This window comes from Pinus tabuliformis, chromosome 7 (assembly GCF_031772625.1).
Source record: "Pinus tabuliformis cultivar Carrire ecotype Pingquan chromosome 7, CPIR1, whole genome shotgun sequence".
Classification (NCBI taxonomy): domain Eukaryota; kingdom Viridiplantae; phylum Streptophyta; class Pinopsida; order Pinales; family Pinaceae; genus Pinus; species Pinus tabuliformis.
The window spans coordinates 1,725,785,275-1,725,812,466 of NC_142293.1; the positions used below are offsets into that span (position 1 = coordinate 1,725,785,275).

The following is a 27,192-nucleotide window of genomic DNA, read 5'->3' on the forward strand; positions in this document are numbered from 1 at the left end:
ACCAATTTCAATAAAACAGTTTTTGTTAAAAGCAAAAAAATACTCTCTGCAGATTGATCACTTCTAAGGGAATCATTCAACAATTATTCTGTTCTCAAAGGGATGAGAATATATTCAAACTGAGATAATAATGAGCCTTTTGGATAGATGTTGAGAAAATTTGGTTGAATTAGGAAAATTGCAAAATAATTTAGTAAAATTTGAACAAACAAACAATAAAGGGGAAGAAAATCAGCAGATGCATGAAAACGTTCATGCATCTAAACAAAAGATTGTGCATCATACAGGTCTAACTAGATTTTCATCTGAGCATTAGACTATAGCAACTTAGTGTCCCCTTCACAAGACAGGATTTTGTACACATGGATGCTGACAAATCTGAAATGAAACTCTGTTCTACTCCAACCATTAGCTACACAAACTGTGATAAGGGAAGGTAGAAATCTATATAATAATGACACTAGAATTTGATACCCTGAGACCAAAACCAAGGGCTTCTGCAGACACAAATTATTACAGTTCCCTTGCATTTCTAGCTTTGTTGATGGAAATGCTTAAAAGAAAATGAAGCCAAAAATCAAGAGGGAAAGGAAGAGCATACACACAGGATTTCCAATGGCATACACTTTCTGCCCTACTAAAAGGTCTCTTGAGCTTCCAACAGGTACAGGCCTCAATTTGTCTTTTGGGGCATCAATGCCTAAAACTGCAACATCTTTATCTTGATCATATCCAATCACCTTTGCTTCATATACTGATTGGTCACCAAGGGTCACCCTGCCAATTATGGATAGCAATTTGTACTCTTCATCAGCGGCCATTAAAAGTATTCACCCTAGCTCAAAGGAAAGAGGAAGCTCAATGCTCCTAAAACAATAGTAATAGCATGACACTTCTGTTATTAATCATAATTGTAATTTGTTACCATTAATCATGTATAAACTTTAAAATGATATTTTAAAAAATATGAAACTTCATGGAAGAATAGAACAAAGTATTATTCAGTCTCATTCTTAAATGAGTAAGCTCCCAAAGATGCCAATCAAACCTAAGCACAAAATAATACAATGCACCTTATCATGCACAACCACCTGTTGTTTAGTACCTGTTGTTCACCATTCTGTATGAAGATTGCACGTGGTTTTCATCACATAACTCAGAGATTTACAGACTGGCATAGTGACTCCTAACTTTCCCTAGGTTGAGAATTTAGTAATTATTTTCTTAATGATACTTTCTTTAGATTTGGATGATGTCTTGTCATGCCTTTGATTGGTGCAGTTTAGGGTTTTATGGCTGGAGGATGTCATGTTCCCAATTTTTGTGAGTGCCAAATTCACTGAGTTTTGAAATTTTTTGGTGATATTAAATAAAAAGGAGAAAATATTATTTTGTGGGAGAAAATATTATTTTGTGGGAGAAAAGTGGAAATTATTATTTTAATGAAGAATGGCAGCAAAGTAATATTTTATTAGTGGAAGGTGGGGACCACCAAGGGAGAGGGCTAGCAATTATAAATAGAGCTTGGAGGCCTCCATTTGGTATCTTTTGATTATTTGACAATTTAACACTAGTTCTCTTGAGCTGCTTAGCCAAGACAACCCGTGTTGTTCAGCACAAGGAATTTCTAAGCAGGAATTCCACCCTCATTTCGGAGAACTTCGAGTGTCTCCCTAGTGAGGCAATTTGGGGAGCTCAATTCAGAGCTTCCATTGGACATCATTGCAAGAGTTTACTCAGCAGTGCACATTTCTTGAGCATAGAGGTATTTTTGTGGAGCACATTGTGGGAGCACACGTGGGTTAGAGGCTCTGGGCTTTTGCAGGGAATTTTCTTATTGTTAGACCGGAGTTTGGACAACGATTCGCCGGGTTGGATTGGAGGTTATTACCTGGGTCAATTTTTCTATCTTTTGGCAGGGGCGCAGAAGCTATTTGACCAAGTGTTGCACAGGGGTTTAAAGAAGTGGAGCCAAGAGAGATAAGGGCTGAAGATAGGAGGTATTTCTCAGTGGAAAATTTAGCCAGAGCTGGGAGAAATTTCCCGTGGTAGATTTGGGCATAATTCAGTAGTATCAAAACTATGGGGCATTTTCTGGCCAGATTGGGCAATTCACACTTGTTGGGGTCACTGGGAGTTAGTGGATTCATCTCAAACCCTTTCTGCGATTTTGTGGGTTTATTGAGAGAAGTCTCTAGCTAATTTTACAGAATTTTCTAGGTGATATTCGGGCCCGAAATCATGATTCTTATAGCAAGGTGTATTGCTAATTAGCTGGTAAATTTGCATCATTTTGTGGGTTTAGTTTTGGCTTGGAGTTGGGCCAAACCCCTTCTGGGTATTTTTGGGTATGAGGAGTGGAGCTCGTGGCTACAATTTGAGGGTGATCCAGCATTCTTCGGAGCAGAATCTTCAGTCCTATTCTAGCAACAACACTAATTTCCTGGGTAGTGCGCAGTACTAGTTTGGGCCAGTATTTCCTCCAAATCAAAGTTGTCTCACCCGAGTTTTGCATAGCTTGCAGTAGCAAGCGCAAGTTCCATTTTCCTTACTCATTGTACTCATCATTCTCGAGATTAATAAAATGGTTCAATTGTCCTGCTTTATTTTCCTGGTGTTTTGATATGCATGTGTGGTATCTATTTATGGTTGTTGTTACTTGTACATGTTTCTATTATTTGTTGTAAATTTCAATTTGGGATATTATAGTCGTATCAAAGCATGATCTTGGCCAGCTGTGGGGAAGCTAGCAAGATTCTGGAAGTGTTGGGCATGTATGCACAGTGACAGGAGAAACCATAGACAAACCCATGGCTCAAGGAAGATTCAGTATGTAGGAATTTTGGAGTGGATTCCACTAGAATGATGAGAGGTTGGCCCAGTTGAGAGGTTGGCGCTTCTGCTTATGGAGACCTGACTTTAGATATCATGAGCCTAAGGACGAGGTTGCGCATGAGGTAGAGAACACATAGTATTGTGAAGAGCACGTAGATACACCCCGTATGACGCAAGAGTCACCCTTGTTCGAGATCCCCATGTTAGCTCAGGTTGACACCTCAGTGGAGAGAGTAGAGCATACACTCAGAGGGCCATCTGTTGAGGAGGTGCCACCCATGGATGAGGTGCCGATAGTTGATGAGGTACCCAATGTTGTGATCGAGTTTTTAGACAATGACTACCCAGAACAGATTGATGAGGTTCCTGGAGACATATCTATCATTGAGGACATGCCAGAAGACACAGAGGGGTCCAAAGTTGTGACTGAGTTTACAGATGATAGTCTCCCACAACAATTTCATTAGTTCCAGGACGGCCTTATTGCATTGAAAAAGAAATCCACGACAATACAAAAGGCCATTCTACAGCAAAACGAGGAGCTGGAGGGCATGAGAGTGGTTTGTGCTGAGTCAGTGGCCAAGCAGACTTAGATTGGGGAATGGTTGGATTCCCTAATGATACAACTAGAGCACACATTGGAGCGTCAGAGCAGCCCTCTTCAGACATTCATAGATAGGGCTTGCAACACTAGCAGGTTGCCTCTGCATGTTGGAGAGGGAGAGGCAAAGTTACCTAGACAGATTATATGTGTTGACCAGACCAGCGAAATAAGACCACATGAGTTGCGCAGGGTTCAGCATTCGCAAGTTGGAGGGCTAGTTCCATGTACGAGGATTCGTGCTTTCGATCCTTCCCTTGGGGTTATATGGTGACAGATTCTGAGTTGGTATTTCGTGGAGCGGGTTAGGCGTATGGATTCAGTCATAGGCCAAAGTAAGAGTCAACAAGCGCATTCAGGGATCGAGGACACTAGAGGCCCAGGTTGTCACTGGGATCCAGCCGAGACTTACCTACAATTTACCAAATATGCAGATTGACTATGGCGTTGATGGTATAGTTTGTTGATTTGGGGTAGCATCGGATGTGCTCTAGGCCTCAAATTTTGCAGGGAGGTTTGGGCACATGTATTCCAAAGAACCCAGAAAGAATTTTGGGAAATTCCACCCAGAAACAATTTTATCAAAATAATTAATATTTTTTAATGGGACCCTAATTCTAAACTTAGGAAACTAAAAATATTAATGGGTATCAATCTAATTGTTGGTGTAATTTCTAGAAGAAGACGGAGATCAAGACAAAACGATCTAAGCCTTTGATTAGGAGTTAATCTAGGTCGTTGGTTGTCCAACAGAAAGATATAAGGAGCTTGAGGGTCATTTGGAAAACACACCGCGAAGGATCAAGAGATCGAATTTCTAAAGTGAGCAGTTCTTACGAGGAAATTAAGATCGAGGAGATTTCTCGTAGAGAGGGGCAGTGAGTATCCAGAAGAAGGAAGTTTTTCTGGGCCGAAGAGTAAGAGGCAGAGAGAGGGCAGAACGACGTCCAAAGAAAGGCAGACGCTAGCCCACGCAGAGTTGACGCAGTGGCAGCGCAAGTCTTAGAGGGAGATCAAATACCTGCTAAGGAAATCGAGTTTCAGTAGTCGGGAGCCAAGGTGTGAGACCGAGAGGCAGAGATTCGGAATTTCCAGCCAGCAGAGGGTCCAGAGAAGGGGCAGCGTGATACCCAGCAGGGGTAAACGCAGGAACTGCGTAGGAGTGACACAGTTCTACGCAGAGGCTACACAGAGGGTCTAGTTCAGCATGATCAGACTCAGATTCTCCCAGTGACAGAGTGAGATCATTTCACCATTCATTTTTTCCAGTTTCTCTCTGTATCAGATTGCTAGTTGAGCATCCAAGAATTGTACTCAGAATTACTCCTGCATAATAATAAAACCCTCAAATCTGTTGCACCGATCTTCCCGCATTGGGTTTTTCTGGGGACATTTGTCCAAAAATAATAGTGTCTATTGTGTTGTATTTTCTTTCTTTCTCAGTCTCTTGTTTCCGCATAAAATTTAATTAAGTGAAGGTTGCACTGTATATGTCTCGATATTTGTCGTAGGAAACTGCAAATAACTTGTTCATGTAGATCTAACAAGTAGGAGAAATATCATCAGTTGTTGCAATAGGGATTCTTGGTGTAGGAATTTTCACATGGTATTATAGGTGCAGGTGAAGCAAGAAGAGTAGAGTCAGTAGATCTAGCGTTGAGCAGAAGGAGTTCAAAAAAGTTGTAGGAGGCAGCAGTTTGAAACCCCAGAGGGTTGACGCAGTTCTTAGCCTGAGGGAAGATTTTAAAGGCAGTCTCTCTCTGAGTGAGTTAATGGAGAGGAGAACTCCCAGTTCGAATTTTTTTTGGGGCAGAGGGAGCAGCGTTGAAGCCTCAACGTGAGAGAGCTGGTGGGACGCAGATTTTTCTGTAGGCAGTTTGCTGGGCAAAAATTCGTCAGAAGAAAGAGGAGAAGCACAGCTGAGGGAATTTTTTCCTCAGAGAATTCCTAGCTAAGGAATTCGAATTTTCTGGAGCTGAGCAGCAGCAAGGGGCAGCAGTTTTACTAGCTGCATTAGGGAGTGCGTAGGCTAGCCCAGCAGCAACACAAAGGATAGAGGAGGTCATTCGACTTTCCATTTTTGGCATATATGGCAACCAGTGGCTTGAGGGATCAAGAAAGGTTGGACGAAGCATCCAACTACGTCATCTGGAAGGCTAGAATGTCATTCCTTCTAGATGAGCATGCCCTCAAGACATACGTCGACAGCGTAGTAGTTGTCCCTGCGGATGCAGATCTGCTGAAAAAGTACAAAGCTGAGATGGCGAAAGCCAAGAGGATGATCCTCGATGGAGTCACGGATCATGTGGTATGTCACGTTTCTAGTAGAGGAACTGCTAAGGAGATGTGGGATGCCTTGGCACGTTATATCAAGGCTCTTTTGAGCAGTGGAAGATGTACTTAGAGCAGAAGCTGAGATCTGCTCAGATGCAGAAGGGAGAGCGTGTGGATCCATTCCTCACGAAGCTGAAGGAAACTCGTGATGAGTTGTCTCCTACGGGGCATACACCTCAGGATTCAGAGTTGGCTAGACTAGCCCTCAATTCTGTCTCAGATGGGTGGCAAGTCTTTGTCCAGAGTATACTGGGTAGAGCAGCATTGCCGAATTCAGATGAGATGTGGGCAGCTCTAAAACATGAGGAGCTGAGGAGAGACTTAGTCAAGGTCAAACTTAACAGAAGCAGTAGTAACAGTGGGTCAAAGCCCAAGGAGGAGGATAATGCAGCCCTTGCATCAAAGGGACAGCAGGAGCAGTGGAGACGTAAGAAGGATGTCTCGAAGATCAAGTGTTTCAGGTGTGGTGAGATGGGTCACTATGCTACTCAGTGTCCTCTCAGAAAGAAGGACAAAGATGAGAAGCACGATACGAAGGCTATGCCCGCGAAGATCAAAGAGGAGGGTTATCCATGACAGTCGAGATACCTCCAGGAGGGAGGTGGGCTGATTTGGATTTGTAGTTCAAAAGAGCTACATATGGGCAATATCTTTGACGAGTCCACCTCTTGGATCAATACCTTGCTACGGGAGCCCAGTTTTGTAGTAGCAGTATGGACTAGTGTCGGATGGTACCAAGAAGTGTCGAGGAGACAGTTGCAGTGGCTAGGAGCGCCAGAGACTGAACAGCGTAGAGCAAAGTTGGAAGCAATGCAGATAGCATAGGGCAGAGGTCAGCAGCAACGCAGTAGATTCAGAGGGTCGATGCAAAGACTAGCGGCACTCAGACTTCAGCAATCACGCGGTATCATACTGAACACAGTTAGTTCAATAATTTTGGATGTTTTCTGTTTGTAGCAGCAACAATTTGCAATGTAGTGGCAGCGCTATCAGCAGAATAGATGCAGCACTTGAAAGGGAGTTGTAGTATGGATGCAGTGTTGACAGCAACAACGCAGTAGTTGGTGGACAGCATGTCAGACATCAGTAGTGCAAAGGACGATGCTTCAGAGTCAGAGCAGTATGCGGCAGCGTATATTGCTAGCGCACATTCCTCGCTTAGAGGGAGTGTTGATTTGGGGTAGCATCGAATGTGCTCTAGGCCTCAAATTTTGCAAGGAGGCTTGGGCACATGTATTCCAAATAAACCAAAAAGCGTTTTGGGAAATTCCACCCATAAACAATTTTATTAAAATAATTAATATTTTTTAATGGGACTATAAGTCTAAACTTAGGAAATTAAAAATATTAATGGGTATTAATCTAATTGTGGGTGTAACTTCTAGAAGAAGACGAAGATTAAGCCAAAACGATCTAAGCCTTTAATTGGGAGTTAATCTAGGTCGTTGGTTGTCCAATAGAAAGATATAATAAGGGGCTTGAGGGTCATTATGAAAACACACCGCGAGAGATCAAGAGATCGAATTTCTGAAGTGAGAAGTTCTCAGGAGGAAATTCTGATCAAGGAGATTTCTTGCAGAGAGGTGTAGTGAGTATCCGAAAGAAGGAAGTTTTCCTGAGCCGGAGAGTACAAGGCAGAGAGAGGGTAGAACGACATCTAGAGAAAGCCAGACGCTAGCCCACGCAGAGCTAACACAGTGGCAGTGTAGGCCTTAGAGGGAGATCAAATTCCTGCTGAGGAAATCGAGTTTCAGTAGCCGGGAGTCGGGGTGTGAGACCAGGAGGCAGAGATTCGGATTTTCCAACCAGCAGAGGGTCCAAAGAAGGAGCAACGTGATACCCAGCAGGGGTAACACAGGAACTGCGTAGGAGTCACGCAGTTCTGCGCAGAGGCTCCAGTTCAACATGATCCGACTCTGATTCTCCCAGTGACAGGGTGAGATCATTTCACCATTCGTTTTGTCTAGTTTCTCTCTGTATCAGATTGCTAGTTGAGCATCCAAGAATTGTACTCAGATTTACTCCTGCATAATAATAAAACCCTCAGATCTCCTGCATCGGTTTTCCCGCATTGGTTTTTTCCGGGGACATTTGTCCAAAAGTAACGATGTCTATTGTGTTGTATTTTCTTTTTTGCTCAGTCTCTTGTTTCCACATATAATTTAATTAAGTGAAGGTTGTAGTGTATATGTTTTGATATTTGCCGTAAGAAACTGCAAATAACTTGTTCATAGAAATCTAACAAGTAGGAGAAATATTATCAGTTGTTGCAGTAGGGATTCTTGGTGTAGGAATTTTCACATGGTATCAGAGGTGCAAATGAAGCAAGAAGAGCAGAGCCAATAGATCCAACGCTGAGCAGAAGGAGTTCGAAAAAGTTGCAAGAGGCAGCAGTTCGAAACCCCAGAGGGTTGGTGCAGTTCTCAGTCGAAGGGCAGATTTTCGAGGTAGTCTCTCTCCAAGTGAGTTGACAGAGAGGAGAACTCCCAGTTCGAATATTTGTTGGGGCAGAGGGAGCAGCTTTGAAGCCTCAGCGTGAGAGAGCTGGTGGGACGTAGATTTTTCTGCTGCCAGTTTGCTGGGCAAAAATTCGTTAGAAGAAAGAGGAGAAGCACACCAGAGGGAATTTCTTCCTCAGAGAATTCCTAGCCAAGGAATTTGAATTCTCGAGAGCTGAGCAGTAGCAAGGGGCAGTAGTTTTACTAGCTCTAGTAGGGAGTGCGTACACTAGCCCAGCAACAGCACAGAGGAGAGAGGAGGTCATTCGACTTTCCATTTTTGACAAATATGGCAACTAGTGGCTTGAGGGATCAGCACAGGTTGGACGGAGCATCCAACTACATCATCTGGAAGGCTAGAATGTCATTCCTTCTAGATGAGCATGCCCTCAAGACATACGTCGACAGCGTGGTGGTTGTCCCTGCGGATGCAAATCTGCTAAAGAAGTACAAAGCTGAGATGGCGAAGGCCAAGAGGATGATCCTGGATGGAGTCAAGGATCACGTGGTATGTCACATTGCTAGCAGAGGGACTACTAAGGAGAAGTGGGATGCCTTGGCTACGTTATATCAGGGATCTTCCGAGCAGCGGAAGGTGTACTTAGATCAGAAGATGAGATCTGCTCAGATGCAGAAGGAAGAGCGTGTGGATCCATTCCTCACAAAGCTGAAGGAAACCCGTGATGAGTTGTCTCCTGTGATGGCCATGGGTAGTAGTACATGATGCAACAATGCAGAGGATGTTGGGCAGCAGGCCTAGCATCAACACAAGGAACGATGTTGAATGATTAGGGTGATGCTAAGTGAAGAGTATTACTAGAGCACAGTCCTCGCTAAGAGGGAGTGTTGATTTGGGGTAGCATCGGATGTGCTCTAGCCACGAAAATTGGTGGAGAGGCTAAAGCACATGAGATCTCCAATACCCAGAAATGGTTTGGGCAGAATCTAACCAGTTTGGGAGATATTAAAATAATTAATATTTTTAATGGAGTCCCCAAGTCTAAACTTAGGGAGAGTAAAATATTAATGTGAATTAATATAAAACTAAGCTAGAATGGTCCAAAAGTCATGGATCAAGTTAGATCTAATCTTAGTCGTTGATTAGGGACTTAATCTCGGCTGTTGAATTATCAAAAAGAAAAGTATAAGAGGAGGCTTGAGGGTCACTTGGAGAATACACCGAGTTGATCAAGAATTCGATTTTCTGGGGCAGGGCTTTGCTGAGGAAATCAAAGGAGTGATCAGAGTTGCAGTGGAGGGGCAATGAATACAGAGAGGGTACCGGGAGCATTAGCGCAGAAGCCAGGAGAGAGGGACGGAGAGCCAGCTAGAAGCCACGTAGAGGAATCCAGGAGCTGCGCAGTGCCTGAGGAGAGCCAGCATGTGTGACGCAGAGGCTCCAGAGGCTGACGCAGGGCTAATTGGGTTGACGCAGTCCCTAGAGGCAAACGCTGGGAGATTTCGTGGGGCATATTGGAGCTAAGAGTTGTGGGATTGTTCATCCGGGGTTTTTAGCCGAAATATCTATCTCTGACTCAGATATACTACTGCCGAGAGCATTCTCTGTTGGGTGAGCCATTTCTGGCACCCAGATTGTACTCTGAAACTGCGTAATAATAAAACCCTCAAATAGCTGCACCGGTTTTCCCACATTGGGTTTTTCCAGGGACATTAGTCCAAAAATAATGGTGTCACTTGTGTTCTTGTTTTTCCTTTAGTTGATGATCTGTATGTGTTGAGCATGTACTTGTATTTATTTTCAGTATTTACATGGTAAATAACTTGTTAATTAACAAAACAAGTAGGAAGAAATAAATCATAAAGTACATGAAGGATTTCTAACAGTTAGACTTAGAAATTCCAACATCAGATTCTCCCAGTGACAAGGTGAGATCATTTCACCATTCGTTTTGTCCAGTTTCTCTCTATACCAGATTGCTAGTTGAGCATCCAAGAATTGTACTCAAATTTACTCCTGCATAATAATAAAACCCTCAGATCTGCTGCATGAGTTTCCCCGCATTGGGTTTTTCGGGGGACATTTGTCCAAAAATAACGGTGTCTATTGTGTTGTATTTTCTTTCTTGCTCCGTCTCTTTTTTCTGCATATAATTTAAGTGAATGCTGCAGTGTATATGTTTCGATATTTGTCATAGGAAACTGCAAATAACTTGTTCATGTAAATCTAACAAGTAGGAGAAATATCATCAGTTGCCGCAGTAGGGATTCTTGGTGTAGGCATTTTCACATAGTTGACCCAATAGTTGACTGTGTTGTCCTAGGTTGTCATTGATGTCAATATGGCAATATTCGGGATACTAGAGGATGACATGAAGCCAAGGGGATGCAAAGCAGATTCATGAAGAGACAGGAGCAAGGTCATCAGGATAGCCAAGCCATAAGCAAAAGGAGTTACAGGAGGAACCATATAGCAAGGAGGCATATTAGAGCAAGAGGAGCCATATCGGAAGAGCGCTGCATGTACTACATGCCCACGAAGAACCTATAGGAGTAGCCACATATATATAGAATATATATATGCCAAAACAGAGTTAGTGGAGCTATAGGAGCAAACAGAGCAAGCAGAACAGAGCATATATATATGCCAAAGAAGAGGAGCACACAGAGCAAACGGAGGAAACACAGAAACAGAGCGATCAGAGAGCTTATACGCATGCATTTAACAACTATCAGGAGCAGAAATCACATGTATGCGTGCAACTGCACTATCGGGAGCCATCGGAGGAGCAATGGATGCATTTAACAGCAAACAATGCCAAAAGTAAGGCGCATAAGTGGAGGAGCATATAAACAAGTTAAAACAACGGAGCGGGATTATGTATCGAGAGTGGTAAAGGCCCTGCCACCCGAAACCTCCGATTGTGATTGCAAGAGTGGACCCGATACTGCGACTGCCAATATGCTGCGACTGCGACTGCCGATATGTTGCGATCGCCGATAGCGATTATCGCATCGGGAATTCGGAGCGAAGTCATACAGTGGTAAGCGGCCCCTTTGCGATCGCCGATAGCGATTATCGCATCGGGAATTCGGAGCGAAGTCATACAGTGGTAAGCGGCCCCTTTGCGATCGCCGATAGCGATGAACGTTGCGGACCCAATGCGACATCACAACTTGGCTTAATATAATATCGCATCTACGGTAATCACAATGTATAAAGGGTTGTCACCCTTGAACCACTGATTGCGATATATATATATGGACCCGACAGAGGCATTAAAAACAGTCTATAATAATATCGCGTCTGTCATATCGGGGGTTATGTATCGCAACGCTTAAAGCCTTGTCACATTAAAACTTTGATTGCGATAATAACACGGACCCGCTGCACATTATGAAACGGTGTATTATATATCGCGTCCGCCTATCGGACCTTGCAAAGCGCTGATTGCGATAAAGCATGCGGACCCGCTTCAACATTGTAACATGGCTTAATGATTATATTGCATCCGCAGGAGGATCGGCCATCGGCCATCGGCGATGCCATGGGCTCGATGTATAAAGGACCCCGGAAACCTTGATTGCCGATTGCGATATATGTAGCGGACCCGATACGGAATAGATGCGAGTAAAATAACTCTTGAAGTCCGCCCTTTAGCCTTTTCGCCTATTTTTGCTCATATTTCCTGTGTATTTACATATTTGCCTTGCGCGTGGTTTGAAGGGCCAAAATGCATATGATAATGGTTCCGATAGTTCAGGAGGCTGAAATAATGTCGATGGCGATTGCGATCAGGACGTGGCAGGTCCATTAAATAATGCCATCCCTATGTATGTCTGCTATCATGAGAAAAAAGGAGCACTGTTACAGTTTTCTGAATATGTGTCCTCTACGTATGACTCGATCCTCACCATTGAGTCAACGTGTCCTGTGAGCATGAATAGACAAAGGAAACCGAAAGATGGGAAGCTGAAGAAGCAAGCGAGCATAGAGGAAATGACAGCGAGCATTGAGGAAGTCTAAGAGGCGGTGTAAGCGGAAACGAATGGACGAAGGCATGGGAATGTATAAAAACAGTAAAAACAGAGGACTGTGTAGGCTGTTGTTGTTGCGAAGAACCAGAATATGAGGTAGCAGAAGCAGCAGAGGTGGTTAAGCATTGTATGAAGTTGTTGGTGAATGCTGGTGAAGGCTGCTGCAGCTGTTGAACACTGTTGAAGCAGTTGGAGAAAACAACAGAACAGAAAGAGGGTCCAGAATAACAGAAAGAGGGCCGCAGGGCTAACAGGACAGCAGACAGTCGAAGGGGAGAAGTAGCTAGCAGAGAACATAAGCTTGAACAAGAAGTTGTTCTTTATGCAGAGCTTAGTGCAGCTAACAGTAGACTGACTAGAGCTGTGTGAAGACATTATCAGAGAGCATGAAGGCTATTGGAGACTATGCGTGGGCAGTGTGCAGAGTTGTAAAGACTCATTCATAAGAAGATTGGTTGTCATTGATACTGTAGTTTGGAGACTACAGTGAAGCTGTAAATAGACAGAACTCAGCAGAGAAGAGTTTTGAGAGTAGAACATTATTATCAAAAGTGCCTTGACAGGATTGGAGTACTTGGGGTTGGTGCCTCAGAAGCAAGAAGGATAGGAGTCCTTGGGGCTGGTGCCTCAGAAGCAAGAAGGATAGGAGTCCTTGGGGCTGGTGCCTCAAAAGCAAGAAGGATAGGAGTCCTTGGGGCTGGTGCCTCAGAAGTAAGTAGGATTGGAGTCCTTGGGGTTGATGCCTCAGAAGTAGGAAGGATTGAAGTCCTTGGGAGTTGGTGCTCCTAAGTCCAAGATTGGTGTCTTGGCAAAATAGAGTTGGTGCTCTGGAGGTTGGAGCCTCACCAAAGTCCAAGTTGGAGCTTGGCAACTGATTGTAACCATCTATATATTGTATCTATTTTACTGCACAGTTTATATTAATAAAAGCATTTATTCTTGCTATTCATCTTGTGCTCTAAATATATATGTTTTAACTGGTGAAACAATAGTGGGAAAAAGAAATACTGATTCACCCCCCCTCTCAGTATTTCCAACAGATTGCACGCATTTGCTAAGGAAGTTTCAGTCAACACCAGAGGATAGTCAGTTTGTGAGGGGACTCCATGGGTCATCTATGTGGCTCTCTTCCCTCTTGCCTCTTTCCAAATGCCCTCACCAGATCTAGAAACCTTCCTCCGGCTTCACTATCTCTACCCCTCTCTCACTGCTTCAATCTCACTAGCTCTCTCTCCGGCAACTGAGTGTTGCTACTCTGGAAATCAATCTACTCATGAAATCGAATTGCTCAAGTGTCTTCTCCATCACCACATCAATCTCCCCTTATAATCTTCTGTTGGAGCACCAACGCTCAAGATCAAAACTTAATCGATGGCTAGAATCATCTTGGAGTCAATCTGTGTGAGTGTCTAGATCATTCACGCCTTGATTTAATTAGTAATGATTAATTAACCATATTCCCTAAGTTTAGACTTAGGAAATATTTAAAAACTAGTTAATAATCTAATTAAGTCATTTCTAGGCAGAATTTCCAGAAATGATTTATGGGTTTTCGAGATCTCGTGTATTCTAGCCTCTCCACAAAATTTCAAGGCTAGAACACATTCGATGCTACAAAATCTCACAACGATGACCCTTCATCTTCACTAGCAACTATAAATAGGCCATTGAGTTGATCTTCAAATGGGTAATTCGAACAACTAAGGTTTGTCTGAGATTTTCGGTGGAATATTTAAGGCTCTGAGGTGCGAGAAAAAAAGCCTCTCTAAGGTGCGGCTTAAAGTCTCTCTCTGTGGTGCAAGAACAATCTATCTCTTATGTTTAAGACCTTGCTCTCTGTTGATTTCGCACAAGATCTATAATTGCAATGTTTCTCTGCAATCTTGCAAAGGTAAAAGTCTCAATTGATCGCCTGATTATGTATTTGTTTGATTTCACTATGTATGGATGGCATCTCTGCTAATTAGTCCCCAACATCAGTGGATCCTCTGTAATATTGTTGAAGTCAATATATGATCTTACAACTTGATTGGGCTACTGATATCTTAGTGTTATAATTGATCCTTTGTCTCTGCACTATGTGTACAACAACCTCAGAATATTATTTATGGCATCTACGATATCTCCTCCTATGCATTTTATAAGGCTCCAATGGATCATATGTACATTTTCTTCCAGCTGTAACTATGGCACAATTAAGTGGTTTTCATTTATCATTGATATATGTATAGTTTCCTGGACATCATGGTTCTATCATACGTATGGCATCCTTGATTTCAGTACTATGTAATGGCATCCCTGCGCTTGACATTGTCTCTCAGATATGATGTATGGCTTCTCCATATCCACTGTATGGTTTCTTCAGAGTATGTATATTTTTGTTATCATATATGTTGGTATGGCTTTCTATATAGAGGAGTGGCATCATTATAGTTCAAAATAGTAGTATTGACACTAGCATCACTACAGTATTGACATCACAGCAACATTGGCATCATAATGGAATGGCATCCCAATGGATGAGAGGTTATTGATACAGCATTGTGCATCAACATTAATAGTGAATCTTGTTGACAAACGAAGTTGTGAACAAGACATGCATTTGTACTTTGTACGTCTCTGTTGAACTTTCGATGACAATGTAATACAAGAAGAAGAATTACGGGTTTTCCCCCTTGTGGGGTTTTGCCCTAGTTTCTGACCAAATCTTGGTGTCTCTATGTGTACTTACTTTTCTTCTGATGTTCTTTTTATTTCCGTTGCATTGTTGATGATATTGTTCTTTCTACATAATTGCATTTGATATGATAATGTTATGGGGTGAATGAATATGTAAATGATGAATATATATATGAATGCAATTATTAAAGCAAAGAACAATGAATCCCTTAGAAAAATTAACAAATGGAAGACATACAATTAGGATTGGATGGCCCATCTTCAAACATACGCTCTCAACGGATGGGCAAGGGGACATATGACTGGCTCAAGGAGTGGAGACCAATTGGCACAATATCAACTACACTAGTGGCTGTCGGGGTTGCTGGCTATCAGCGAAAGACAAATCTAGGAGAAAAATTCTCCTATGGGATCACCCATTGGGGGTGCATAACAGGAGCTACAAAAAGAAATTGAGGTTGATATATCCAGTGTTGATAATATCGGTATCGGGAAATATCGGCAAAATATCGTAAAATATCGGCAAGCATAAAAAATGCATAATATATTCATTTTTTTCATATTTCTAAACATATAAAGCAATAACAACATGAACTAAACACATTGGCACATAAATATGAAGAAGGCACTGATATATATGATGTCAAATAGAAATGATACATCAAACTTCAAAGGCAATACCAAATCCTGTTGATCCCTGATAATTGTCCAATCAAGGACTCAAACAAAATAAGTTCACATATATAAAACTTTAAAAGTATTTCATCATCATGAGTTATAAACTTATATGTAGCAAAAGTTGCAAAACAAATAAAACTAGCAGCTATCTATCTGAGACCATTGGCCTCTCCCTAGCAGCTTTCTTTCTGTCTTGTTCAACAATTGCTTCACGAGCTTTTTGTGTAACCTCTGCACTAGAAACCATACAAGGCATTACATCTGCATCTTATGCAGAGAGTCTAGCCAGATGGTATTTCACTTGTGTAACCCCTCTTGCCATCTTGGTCCCACACAAGTTGCATGATATATATCCCTGATTTGCCCCACCAACAGCCTCCCCATACTCCCAAAATGGGTCCAAGGCTTTTGGCATATTTGACATTTGTAGTGAACTAATTCAAAACTAGGGCACAAAAAAAACAAAAAATTGGCATTAAACCCCCCAACACAAAATGAAAAAATAATAAGTAATAACCACCTCATTCAAAAAAAATTACTACATTATTTGCATTTTGCAATGTGAATGAAAAATGGCAATAAGAGGGTGCATAAGAAAGTTGAAAAAAAAAAGAAGCTTGCTGTCCAAATATGGAGAAAACCCTTGCATTGATTCATGGGCATGAAAATCATAGCAAATGGAAAAAAACAAAGAAACAAAATGTTGGTAGGCAAAGAGGCAAGCAAGCATTACCCTAAATCTATGAAAAAATCATTAACATAAGGGTTTTTAAGAACATACCTATTAATGGAAGAAATGAAGTTTGTCTCACTATTCTTCAACCTTTGATCCACAAAAAAATCTTAATTGGTGGTGATAATCGTTGTTTGATCCTCAAACCCTCCTTGACAAGCACCACAAAACTCTTTCCCTTCCTTCTCCAACACTCAGAAACAGAAATGCAGAAAAAAATCCAATTTTTGCTTTTTGTAGCCACGGAAAAACACGTCCGGCGATATTTTATATCGTAGCGCGATATTTTGCTGAAATATCGCTGATATTTCGGAAATATCGCGATATTTTCGGCTCCCAAAAATATCGCGATATTTTCTCGGCGATATTTCAGCTCCCGAAAATATCGCGATATTTTCTCGACGATATTTCGGCTCGCCGAAAATATCACGATAATTACGCTATTCTCCGATATTTCACCGATATTATCTACACTGGATATATCATTCTCAAATGACAAAGAATTCCTCTCTGATACTGATGTCCTACAAGAAATATTAGATTGGATCCTAGATGTTGGGCAGACTAGTGGATGATATAATCAATATATGCACATTGTAGATCTCTACGGGCACATGAAATACTATTGGTCATAGTGCTTTTGGAGAGGAATGAGGCCAAGCAGGAAATACTACTCTAGTTGGATGCAATTCAAGACCAGATGAAGACTAAGGACAACAAGGTACAAATAATTGAAGAGAATTTGGGAATCCCACCAGATGCATGTGAAAATTCTATCACTGTAGCAACTGATTTATTTTTTCTACACATTCCACAATAAGTTATTTATGAAATTACTTCAATAAACAATAAAATAAATACTACTGCAAATATCACACCGTAATACAGAAACAAACATATGCACAAGCATTAACACATTGACACAGATATTTTGAACAACAGTCCCCGGAAAAACCCAATGTGGGAAAACCAGTGTAGCAAGGGAGGATTTTATTATTCAGCAATTCTTCAGTACAACAAGGTGCCAAACTAGCTTACCCACAGAGAGAAATAATTCTCCAACACTTCTCCCAATCCCAGTGTCAGCCCGACTGACCTCTACGTGGCTCTCAAACCCTCTGCGTCAGTCCTAGGTCTCTCTGCGTCACCCACGCAGGCCCAGCTAGTGACTGCAAAGTCTTATGCTGCCTCTGCGTCTCCCTCTCCTGCCTCAACGCTGATCTCTAGTGGCTGATCTTGCTGCCTTCTGACTGCTCACCAGACCACTGGTTCAATTTCTCAACTAACACTACTCCAGAAATTGAACTCACTGGTCTCCCTCAGTGTGTTCTCCAAGTGACCCTCAAGCCTCCTCTTATACTTTTCTCGTTGACAAATCAACGGTCGAGATTAAGTCCCTAATCAAAGGTTAAGATTAGATTTGGCTTGATCCATGACTTTTGGACCATTCTAACACAGTTTTATATTAATTCACATTAATATTTTATTTTCCCTAAGTTTAGACTTAGGGACTCCATTAAAAATATTAATTATTTTAATACCTCCTAAACTGTTTAGAATTTGCCCAAACCTTTTCTAGGTATTGGAGATCTCATGTGCCTTAGCCTCTCCACCAATTTTTGTGGCTAAAGCACATCCGATGCTACCCCAAATCAGCACTCTCTCTTAGCAAGGACTGTGCTCTAATAATACTCCTCACTGAGTATCACCCTGATCATCCGGCATCGGTCCCTATGCTGATGCTAAGCCTCCCTACCCAACATCCTCGGCATTGCTGCATCCTGCACTGCTGCCCATGGCTCTGCTACTGCCACTACTGCATCTGTACGACAACTCCCTCTGCATCTGTGTCGCTGCTGGTCCTTTCTCCCAACACTACATCCGCACTGCAACTCCCTCTGCATCCTTGTTGTTATCACTCCCATTTCTGCTACTGAAACGGGTTCTTTACCATCCCCATCTTTTCCCTGAAGTAGTCAAACTTTGTCCTTCAAAGGACCTTGGTGAGGATGTCTGCCACTTATTCTCCTATAGGAGTGTAGCTCAACTGTACAGCTCCTCGTTGGACACAGTCCCTGACAAAGTGACACCAGATATTAATATGTTTCGACCTATCATGAAACACTGGATTCTCAGAGAGCTTGATGCAACTCTGATTATCGCACATGATCCTGATCACCTCCATATTCTTTCTTAATAGGTTCACAAGCAATTTTCTAAGCCATATGGCCTCACATGAACCGTGCTTGCGCCATATATTCTGCCTCAGATGAGCTCAGAGCCACAGACTTTTGTTTCCTACTGCACCAAGAGGTCATTCCTGATCCAATGTTGAAACAGTACCCAGAGGTAATTTTCCGACCCACTGAACTTCCTGCTCAATTTGCATCAGTAAATCCACTCAATCTGATATCCTTACTCCTGGTGTACAAGAGTCCATAATCGAATGTTCCCTGTAAATACCTAAGAACATGTTTGGCTGCTACCTAGTGCGCCCTCTTCGGTTCCACCATGAACTGACTGAGGGTGTTGATAGTGTAGCAAATGTCCGGCCTGGTATTAACCAAATACACCAGGGACCCTATGAGCTACCTGTATAGGGTGGGATCAACATCCTTGTCTTCTGATGCATCAATCTTCTTCTAGTTGGTGATCATTGGCGTAGCCATAGGTCTACAGTTCTCCATCCCGAATCTTTTCAGGATTTCTGTAGCATACCTCCCTTGCCCAAGGAAGATTTCTCCCTTCTGTTGCCAAACTTCCAACCCTAGGAAGTAGTGCATTCGTCCCAAATCCTTCATATCGAATTTTGTGGCTAGATTCTTCTTGCAGTCCCCAATGAGTCTAGATGATCCTGTCAAAAAGAGATCATCCACATACAATACTAAGATTAGCGGCTCGTTCTCTACAACCAGATAGTAGAGATTTGGATCCGCGTCACTCTTGACAAACCCCATCTTCTGCAAGTAGCCATCTATTCGACCATACCATGCTCTCGGTGCCTGTTTCAACCCATACAAGGCTTTCTTCAATCTGCATACATGAGACTTCTTCTCATGAGTTTCAAAGCCCTCTGGTTGTTCAATGTATACCTCCTCTTCTATTACCCCGTTCAGAAATGTCGTTTTGACATCCATCTGATGGATCTCCCATCCCATCTGGGTTGCAAGAGATATCACGGTCCTAATAGATGTATACCTAGCTACTAGGGCGAAGGTCTCCTCATAGTCAATCCCTTCTTTTTGAGCAGACTCCTTAGCCACAAACCTGGCCTTGTATTTCTCAACACTGCCATCTGCAGCGTATTTGACCTTGTAGATCCATCTTGAACCTACCAATGATCTGTCCTGAGGCCTTGGCACCACCTCCCAAACATCGTTTACCATTATGGAGTTGTATTCCTCTACCATCGCATCTAGCCAAACCTGATGTTGAGCTGCCTCCTTGAAACTGGCAGGCTCTCCATCCTGAGCTACTAATGCCTGATATCTATCTGGCTGTTTTCGCTCCCTCTTATTGTTTCTTGGCGCACCGATGAAGTCCTCTGCATCTCGCAGAATCTGACGAAGTTCCCTGCTAGTTCTTCCTCTGCCAACAAGTGCTTTTGTTCGCTCCTCCTCCTCATCCTGAGAATCTTCCTGTCCTGAGGAAGAATTCTTTACTTCTGTTGGTTGAAGAGGCTTAACCAACGGCTCCACTTTCGACTGCTCCTCAAAAGGCATCTCGCGAGATCTTCTAAAAGCCCTGTTCTCTATGAACTTTACATCTCGTCGTACTACTACCTTCCTGCTCCTTGGAAGATAGATTTTATATGCCTTAGCGTTCTCGCTATATCCTACCAGATATCCGTTTTCCGCAGTCTGATCCAGCTTCTTCCTCTTTTCTTCGGGTATGCGGCAATATGCTAAACTCCCAAATATCCTGAAATGACTGACTTCAGGTGTCTTCCCTGTGAAGACTTTCTCTAGAGTAATCTTGCCCACTGCCCGATGAGGAGTCCTGTTCTGAACATAGATTGTTGTATTGCATGCTTCTGCCCACAGGAATTTTGGCATATCCTGATCATACATCATGGCCCTAGCTACTTCTACAATAGTCCTGTTCTTTCTTTCTGCTACCCCATTCTGCTCCGGATTATATGGAGTTGTCCACTCTCTTCTGATGCCCTCCTTAGCGCAAAAATCAGTGAAGTCCTTATCGACATATTCTCCACCATTATCTGAGCACAAAACTTTTATTTTCTTCCGAGTCAGATTCTCCACCAGAGCCTTGAACTCCTTGAATCGACAAAAAACCTTATCCTTGGTTTTCAAAAAATAAATCCAAGTTTTCCTTTAGTGGTCATCAATGAAGGCAAGGAAATACTCGGCACCTCTTAGAGCTTTGACGGACATAAGTCCGCAGATATCAGAGTGTGTCAATCCTAATTCACTCTTGGCCTTGTGTTTGCTCCTAGGAAATGTTGCCTTGGCATACTTTCCTAGAGCACATCCCCTGCATACATCATCTCGTTCCGTACTCAAATCCGGAACTCATGTTACAGTGCTCCTGAGCTCCATGGTGCAAGTGACCCATTCTTTTGTGCCATAGTTCGTTCAAGTCCTTGTCTCCATGACTGCCTATTAGTGTCATTGGTGATTCTAGTTGCAATCTATACAACCGATTACTTTTGATCTCGATCTGCACTTTCTTTTTCCAGCTCGGTGTTTGATGTATACCTTCTCCTTGATGAAGTAGACGTCATAGCCCTTTCCTTGTAGTTGCGACACGGAAAGTAAGTTCATCCCCAATCCTGGTACATGTAGCACATTTGTAGCACGGAACCGTTCTCCCGATTCTGTTTGAAAAACTATGGTACCCTTCCCTACTGGAGTACACTTTTCCTTGATCCCCATGGTAATCTGAAAATTCATCTTCTCTTCTCGATATTCTGAGAAACACTCCCTGATCCCCATCATATGCCACGAAGCTCCACTATCTATATACCATACTTCTGATGATGCGGCACTAGTCATACACGCCACTTCTTCTTTCCAGCCTGGAAACCAACATAGAGAAATCGAAATCTCTTTCTCTTGTGCAATCTTCTGAAAATCTGTGTGAGTCCCCTGACATGGATGCCTCTGCATCATGGTTTCGACCCATGACTGATTTTCCCTTTCTGTCTCTGATTACTTGCTCTGATACCATGTGAAAATTCTATCACTGTAGCAACTAATTTATTTTTTCTACTTATTCCACAATAAGTTATTTATGAAATTACTTCAATAAACATTAAAATAAATATTGCTGCAGATATCACACCGTAATACAAAAACAAACATATGCACAAGCATTAACACATTGACACAGATATTTTGGACAACAGTCCTCGGAAAAACCCAATGTGGGAAAACCGGTGCAGCAAGGGAGGATTTTATTATTCAGCAATTCTTCAATACAACAGGGTGCCAAACTGGCTTACCCACAGAGAGAAATAATTCTCCAGCACTTCTCCCAATCCCAGCGTCAGCCCGGCTGACCTCTGCGTAGCTCTCAAACCCTATGTGTCAGCCCTTGCTTGACTACATCAATCTTGGGCCTCTTTGTGTCACCCACGCAGGCCCAGCTAGTGACTGCGCAGTCTTCTGCTACCTCTCCTGCCTCAGCGCTGATCTCCAGTGGCTGATCCCGCCTCTCTGCTCCGTACTTGCTGCCTCTTGACTGCTCACCAGACCACTAGTTCAATTTCTCAGCTAACCCCACTCCAGAAATTGAACTGACTGGTCTCCCTCAGTGTGTTCTCCAAGTGACCTTCAAGCCTCCTCTTATACTTTTCTCGTTGACAAATCAACGGCCGAGATTAAGTCCCTAATCAACGGCTAAGATTAGATCTGGCTTGATCCATGACTTTTGGACCATTCTAACACAGTTTTATATTAATTCACATTAATATTTTATTTTCCCTAAGTTTAGACTTAGGGAGTCCATTAAAAATATTAATTATTTTAATATCTCCTAAACTGTTTAGAATCTACCCAATCCCTTTCTGAATATTGGAGATCTCATGTGCCTTAGCCTGTCCACCAATTTTCGTGGCTAAAGCACATCCGATGCTACCCCAAATCAACAATGCAAGTCACTCCCCTCCTCATGTTAATGACCTAATTGAAGTGGTTCCCTCAGATTCCTCCTAAATCATGTTTTTCTAGGTTTGTCAATGTTTTTTATTTATGTTTATATGTATTTGCTAGCATTGTTGTTAGGCATGACTAGTGAGATAGTCTTCCCATAGGAATTGATAATATCTCTATCGTTTGTATAATTTTGATAAACTTTCTAGTTGTGAAAAACAATTCAGGGCACTACCATTGGTTTAATTTCCAATGTGGCAGTGTTGGGTAGACAAACTCCTCTTGATGTATTGGTGTTTGAATTTTCGATAGAAACTTGGGAAAAAAAGGAGGTGATCCCACATACAGATTAGTGCCTTTATTCAATTGGGCAACAGAGTCAAAGAGGGCGAGTTCAATGATAAAGGGACTTGGATGAAGAAGGTGGAAGACTACATAGTTTGTCTTAGAAAGACTAGCAACTTCTTTTAGTAGGAGATTTAAGATCAACGGATGCACGCAACAAGTTCCTTTGATGGATTCTCAAATGAAAAAAATTTACGTAACATATAGAAACAAGATTTCATGAAATATTTTGCACTTTTAATATGGCACAATAGAAACCCTAATTCATGCAAAATGGAAGAAAAATAGCAATAAACTTTACACCATTTAATCAAGAATCACTTCATCAATCCAAAGATAGCCTCTCCACGCAAAAATATCATGCCCCAAACAATTTGCTCCAACATTCATCCATAGCAACCAAGAGAAAAAAGAAAAGAAGGCTAGTTTGCACTCACTCAAAAGAGAAGAGAGGAGTGTGTGCGGCGATGAATAAGTAAAAATGACTTCCCTTTATTTACATGATTGCAACCAAGTCATTTTTCACTAATTTACCACAAAATTCCTTAAAAATTTGCTGGAAGCATTCGACTAGGTCTAAAGATCACAAGTCGACCTTAAGATAGATTTACAAGTGATAAAACATAAGATATATGTCATCAATCCTCCACATGTGTGCGAGGAAAGGCTCTCCAACATCACATCATCCTCCAAAAATGGACTTCTCCATAAAGCAAGTAAAAAAGTGGGTCCAAGAGTGCTTCTCACTCCAAGGGACATCATTAAAGTGCATCGGTACATCTCCAAGTAACATCTCCTCCACCATGATGTCATCATCAAGTATGCTCACATCACCCTCCTAGAGTATGCATGGGTGATTTGGCAACCCTAGGATCAAGAGTTGGCATCAAAACATGGTGTGCTAGCCCTCCCAAACTATCTCAAGCAGTCTCCATCAACATTTGGGCTCTAGAACAGGGCAACATCCATCAAACAAATATAAGGCTAGCCTAGGGGTATCCTAGGTCCATTTGGGCACATCATCAATCAAACCAATGCCATGGCTTCTTGGCTCAGCGTTTCAATTTCTGGAGGTGTAGCAAGGGGCATATAACCATGTGGAGGCTCCTCAAAGCCCAAGGTTCATCTCAAGAGAGGCAACGTTGGCGCTGCAATGCATATGTGCTCTTAAATTTGGGCTTGACATCCTCAATATAGTGTTAGAGAGGTGTCAAGCCATCCCTCAAGGGATCTCTACTGCATGTGTGATGAACCACCTAAAACATATCCTCAAGATCAAGTGAGATCAACATCATTAGGGACAAAAACCATTAAAGTATCATAATGGACCATATTCAATGTTAGAGGCATAAAAATAGTGTCATGTCCCCAATTTTGTGCATGCTAAAATCACTAAGGAGTTTTGCTAATTTTTTATAATATTAAAAAAGGGGAAAATATTATTTTGTGAGAAAATGAAAAATTATTATTTTAATGGAATGGTAGCAAAATAATATTTTATTGAAGGAAGGGAGGCAAAATATTATTTTAATGGAGATTGGTGGCAAATTATTATTTTATTAAAATGGAGGAAAAAGTCACCTAGTGGAAAATGGCCCCCACCAATAAAATAATAATTAAAAAGGGAGTCTAGAAGCATGGGGAGAAATTATAAAAGGAGGATGGACTCATTTGTTGATCATATTTTGTCTATTACATTTCACCTTTCATCTTCTCTTGGGGTTGTTTAGCACAAGAAGAAAAGTGTTGTTTAGCACAGGAATTCCAAGAGGAAATTCCACCCTCATTTCAAAGAACTTCAAGTGTCTCCCTAGTGAGGCCTTCGGGAGTCTACTTCAGGACTTCCATTGGAGATAATTGCAGAGATTTCCCTCAGCCATTCACACTACTTGGGCGTATAAGGAGAACTACAATGATCATTTGGAGCAGCTCTCTTTGTTTGCATCGGATGTGTTCTAGCCACGAAATTTGGTGGAGAGGTTAGGGCACATAAGATCTCCAACACCCAGAAAGGGTTTGGGAAGATTCTAAACAGTTCAGGAGATATTAAAATAATTAATATTTTAATGGAGTCCCTAAGTCTAAACTTAGGGAAAATAAAATATTAATGGGAATTAATATGAAACTGTGTTAGAATGGTCCAAAAGACATGGATCAAGCCAGATCTAATCTTAGTCGTTGATTAGGGACTTAATCTCGGCCGTTGATATGTCAACAGGAAAAGTATAAGAGGAGGCTTGAGGGTCACTTGGAGAACACACCAGAGTGATCAGTCATTCTATTCTCTAGAGTGGGGTTTGCTAAGAGAGATAGAATTAGTGATCGGGAGTTGCAGCTGAGGAGCATTGAGTACAGAGAAACAGAGAGGCAGAGATAGTGTCGGGAGAGCAACGCAGTATTCAGGGAGAGTGACGCAGAGCCAGCCAGGGCTCACGCAGAGGGAGCTGAGAGCTGCGCAGAACCTCAAAGAGGCCAACGTTGCTGATGCAGAGGGCCAGAAGGCTGACGCAGGGCCTCCTAAGGCTGATGCAAACCCATCCTGGGTGACGCAGGGCCAACACAGGGCAGAGAGGGGCTGACACAGTCCAGAAAAGGCTGACGCTAGGGTTTTTGGGTCAGATTTGTGCTGAGTAGCTGCCGGAAGGATTATCCGGGGTTTCAACGAGGAGATTTGTCAAAAATTAAGAGGTATTACTGCCAAGGAAATTCTCTGTTGGGTAGGCCAGTTTCAGCACCCAGATTGTACTATGATATTGCTTAATAAGAAAACCCTTAGATAGTTGCGCCAATTTTCCCACATTAGGTTTTTCCAGGGATATTAGTCCAAAAATAATTGTGTCATATGGTGTGTTTGTTTCTGTTTCTTTTAGTTGTTGATCTGTAATATGTTGAGCATGCATCAGTGTTTATTTTCAGTATTTACATTGTAAATAACTTGTTAAGTAAATAACAAGTAGGTAGGAATAAATCAGATAAAGTGCATGGAGGGTTTCTAAATAAGTAAACTTAGAAACTTCAACATGGTATCAGAGCGAGATTGCAGATCACAGGAGGACTAAAGGACATCAGCCGAGCAGAGCAATAGCAGCAGAAAATAGCTATCCCGAGGTGACAGAAGTTGTTTCTAGCAGAGCAGCAACAAGGAAGGGTGACGCAGTGCCTGCGTCATCAAGGGTGAGCCAGGAAGAGGCAACGCAGAGGCGAAGGAAGGCAAGAGAAGCCTCACGCAGAGCCACGCAGTAGCTGGGAGGGCTGACGCAGTTGGCTGAGGAGGTCGGGTTGCGGTGTCGGGATTGCGCAAAGCCTAGGAGCTCTCACCTTCAAGTTGCTAAGGTTTAGAAGGTTGCGGGAATATTGCAGAGTGGAGCTGGTGAGGTACTGTAATCAGAACAATACCTGACAGAGCAAGGCCAGACGAGTTGCTATCGAGGGTTTCTAACCAAGGAACCCGGATCAGTGGTGCGGTTGTACAAGATGATCAAAGTAGGGGGCATCTTGACAGCAGCAGAAGGATTTCCAGGAGGGAAATCAGGACTCAGAGGGAGCCCAGAAGAGAACTTCCAGACAGAAAGTAGAGACTAAGAGGAGTCGAACAGAGAACTTCCAAGAGGGAAGTAGAGTAACATCATGGCACTACACGAAGTAAGAGAAAATGATAGACTAGACGGAGCATCGAACTTTGTAGTCTGGAAGGCCAGAATCTTATCTGTAGTGGACAGGAATCGTGTCAAGAATTTCTCTTTGAAGGTAATAGCTATCCCAGTCGACCCCAATCAATAATATACTTTTACATGTACATAATCAAATACAAACCTTCAGTGTCTTCCAAACAACTTGATGTTTCTTCTCAACTTTTCATAGTAGGACTATCAGCCGAATCTTTGACAGAAGATTCCTCAATCATACACTTTTCTTTCTTACTACATATGCAGCAACATATTCTTCAATCGGATCCTGCTTTCCTTCTTTCAGTAGCACCTCAAAATGCATTCTCCAATTTCCTTCTCTCACTCATGGCCTTCAGTGAAACTTACGGTTGTTATTCCTGGTCTAGTGCATAACACATGGAGTAGAGAATTATATCTCACTCCCTCTTAAACAGAGAGGATCTAATCAATCATGTACAAAGAATATTCTCAACCATCCTCTTATCTTAGGGAGATTTCATCCAAGCTCCCTCTTAACTTAGGGAGTTCTACTTTTCCTTTACAACATCGAAGAATCTGTTATGGCTTCCATCCTTCTTATTAGAGTCATTCATATATCATGCTTATCACATCAACTTTACCTACGATCATCTTTACCAACTTGAAGATGATGTACCTGCACAACTAGATAGCAAGTACAACCAAAATTATAGAAGAATGAAGTTATTCATCT

At 42.2% G+C, this 27,192-nt stretch overlaps 1 protein-coding gene across 3 annotated transcripts in view; it reads right to left on the bottom strand.

Moving 5' to 3' along the window:
• The window catches only part of LOC149255220 (protease Do-like 1, chloroplastic), a 387,412-nt gene that overhangs the window by 272,301 nt on the left and 87,919 nt on the right, over positions 1–27,192 (bottom strand). For all 3 annotated transcript variants that reach the window (XM_089460391.1, XM_089460392.1, XM_089460389.1), the window contains exon 3: positions 606–777. In XM_089460391.1, coding sequence (XP_089316517.1) covers positions 606–777 — 172 coding nt within the window. The remainder of the gene's footprint in view (positions 1–605; positions 778–27,192) is intronic.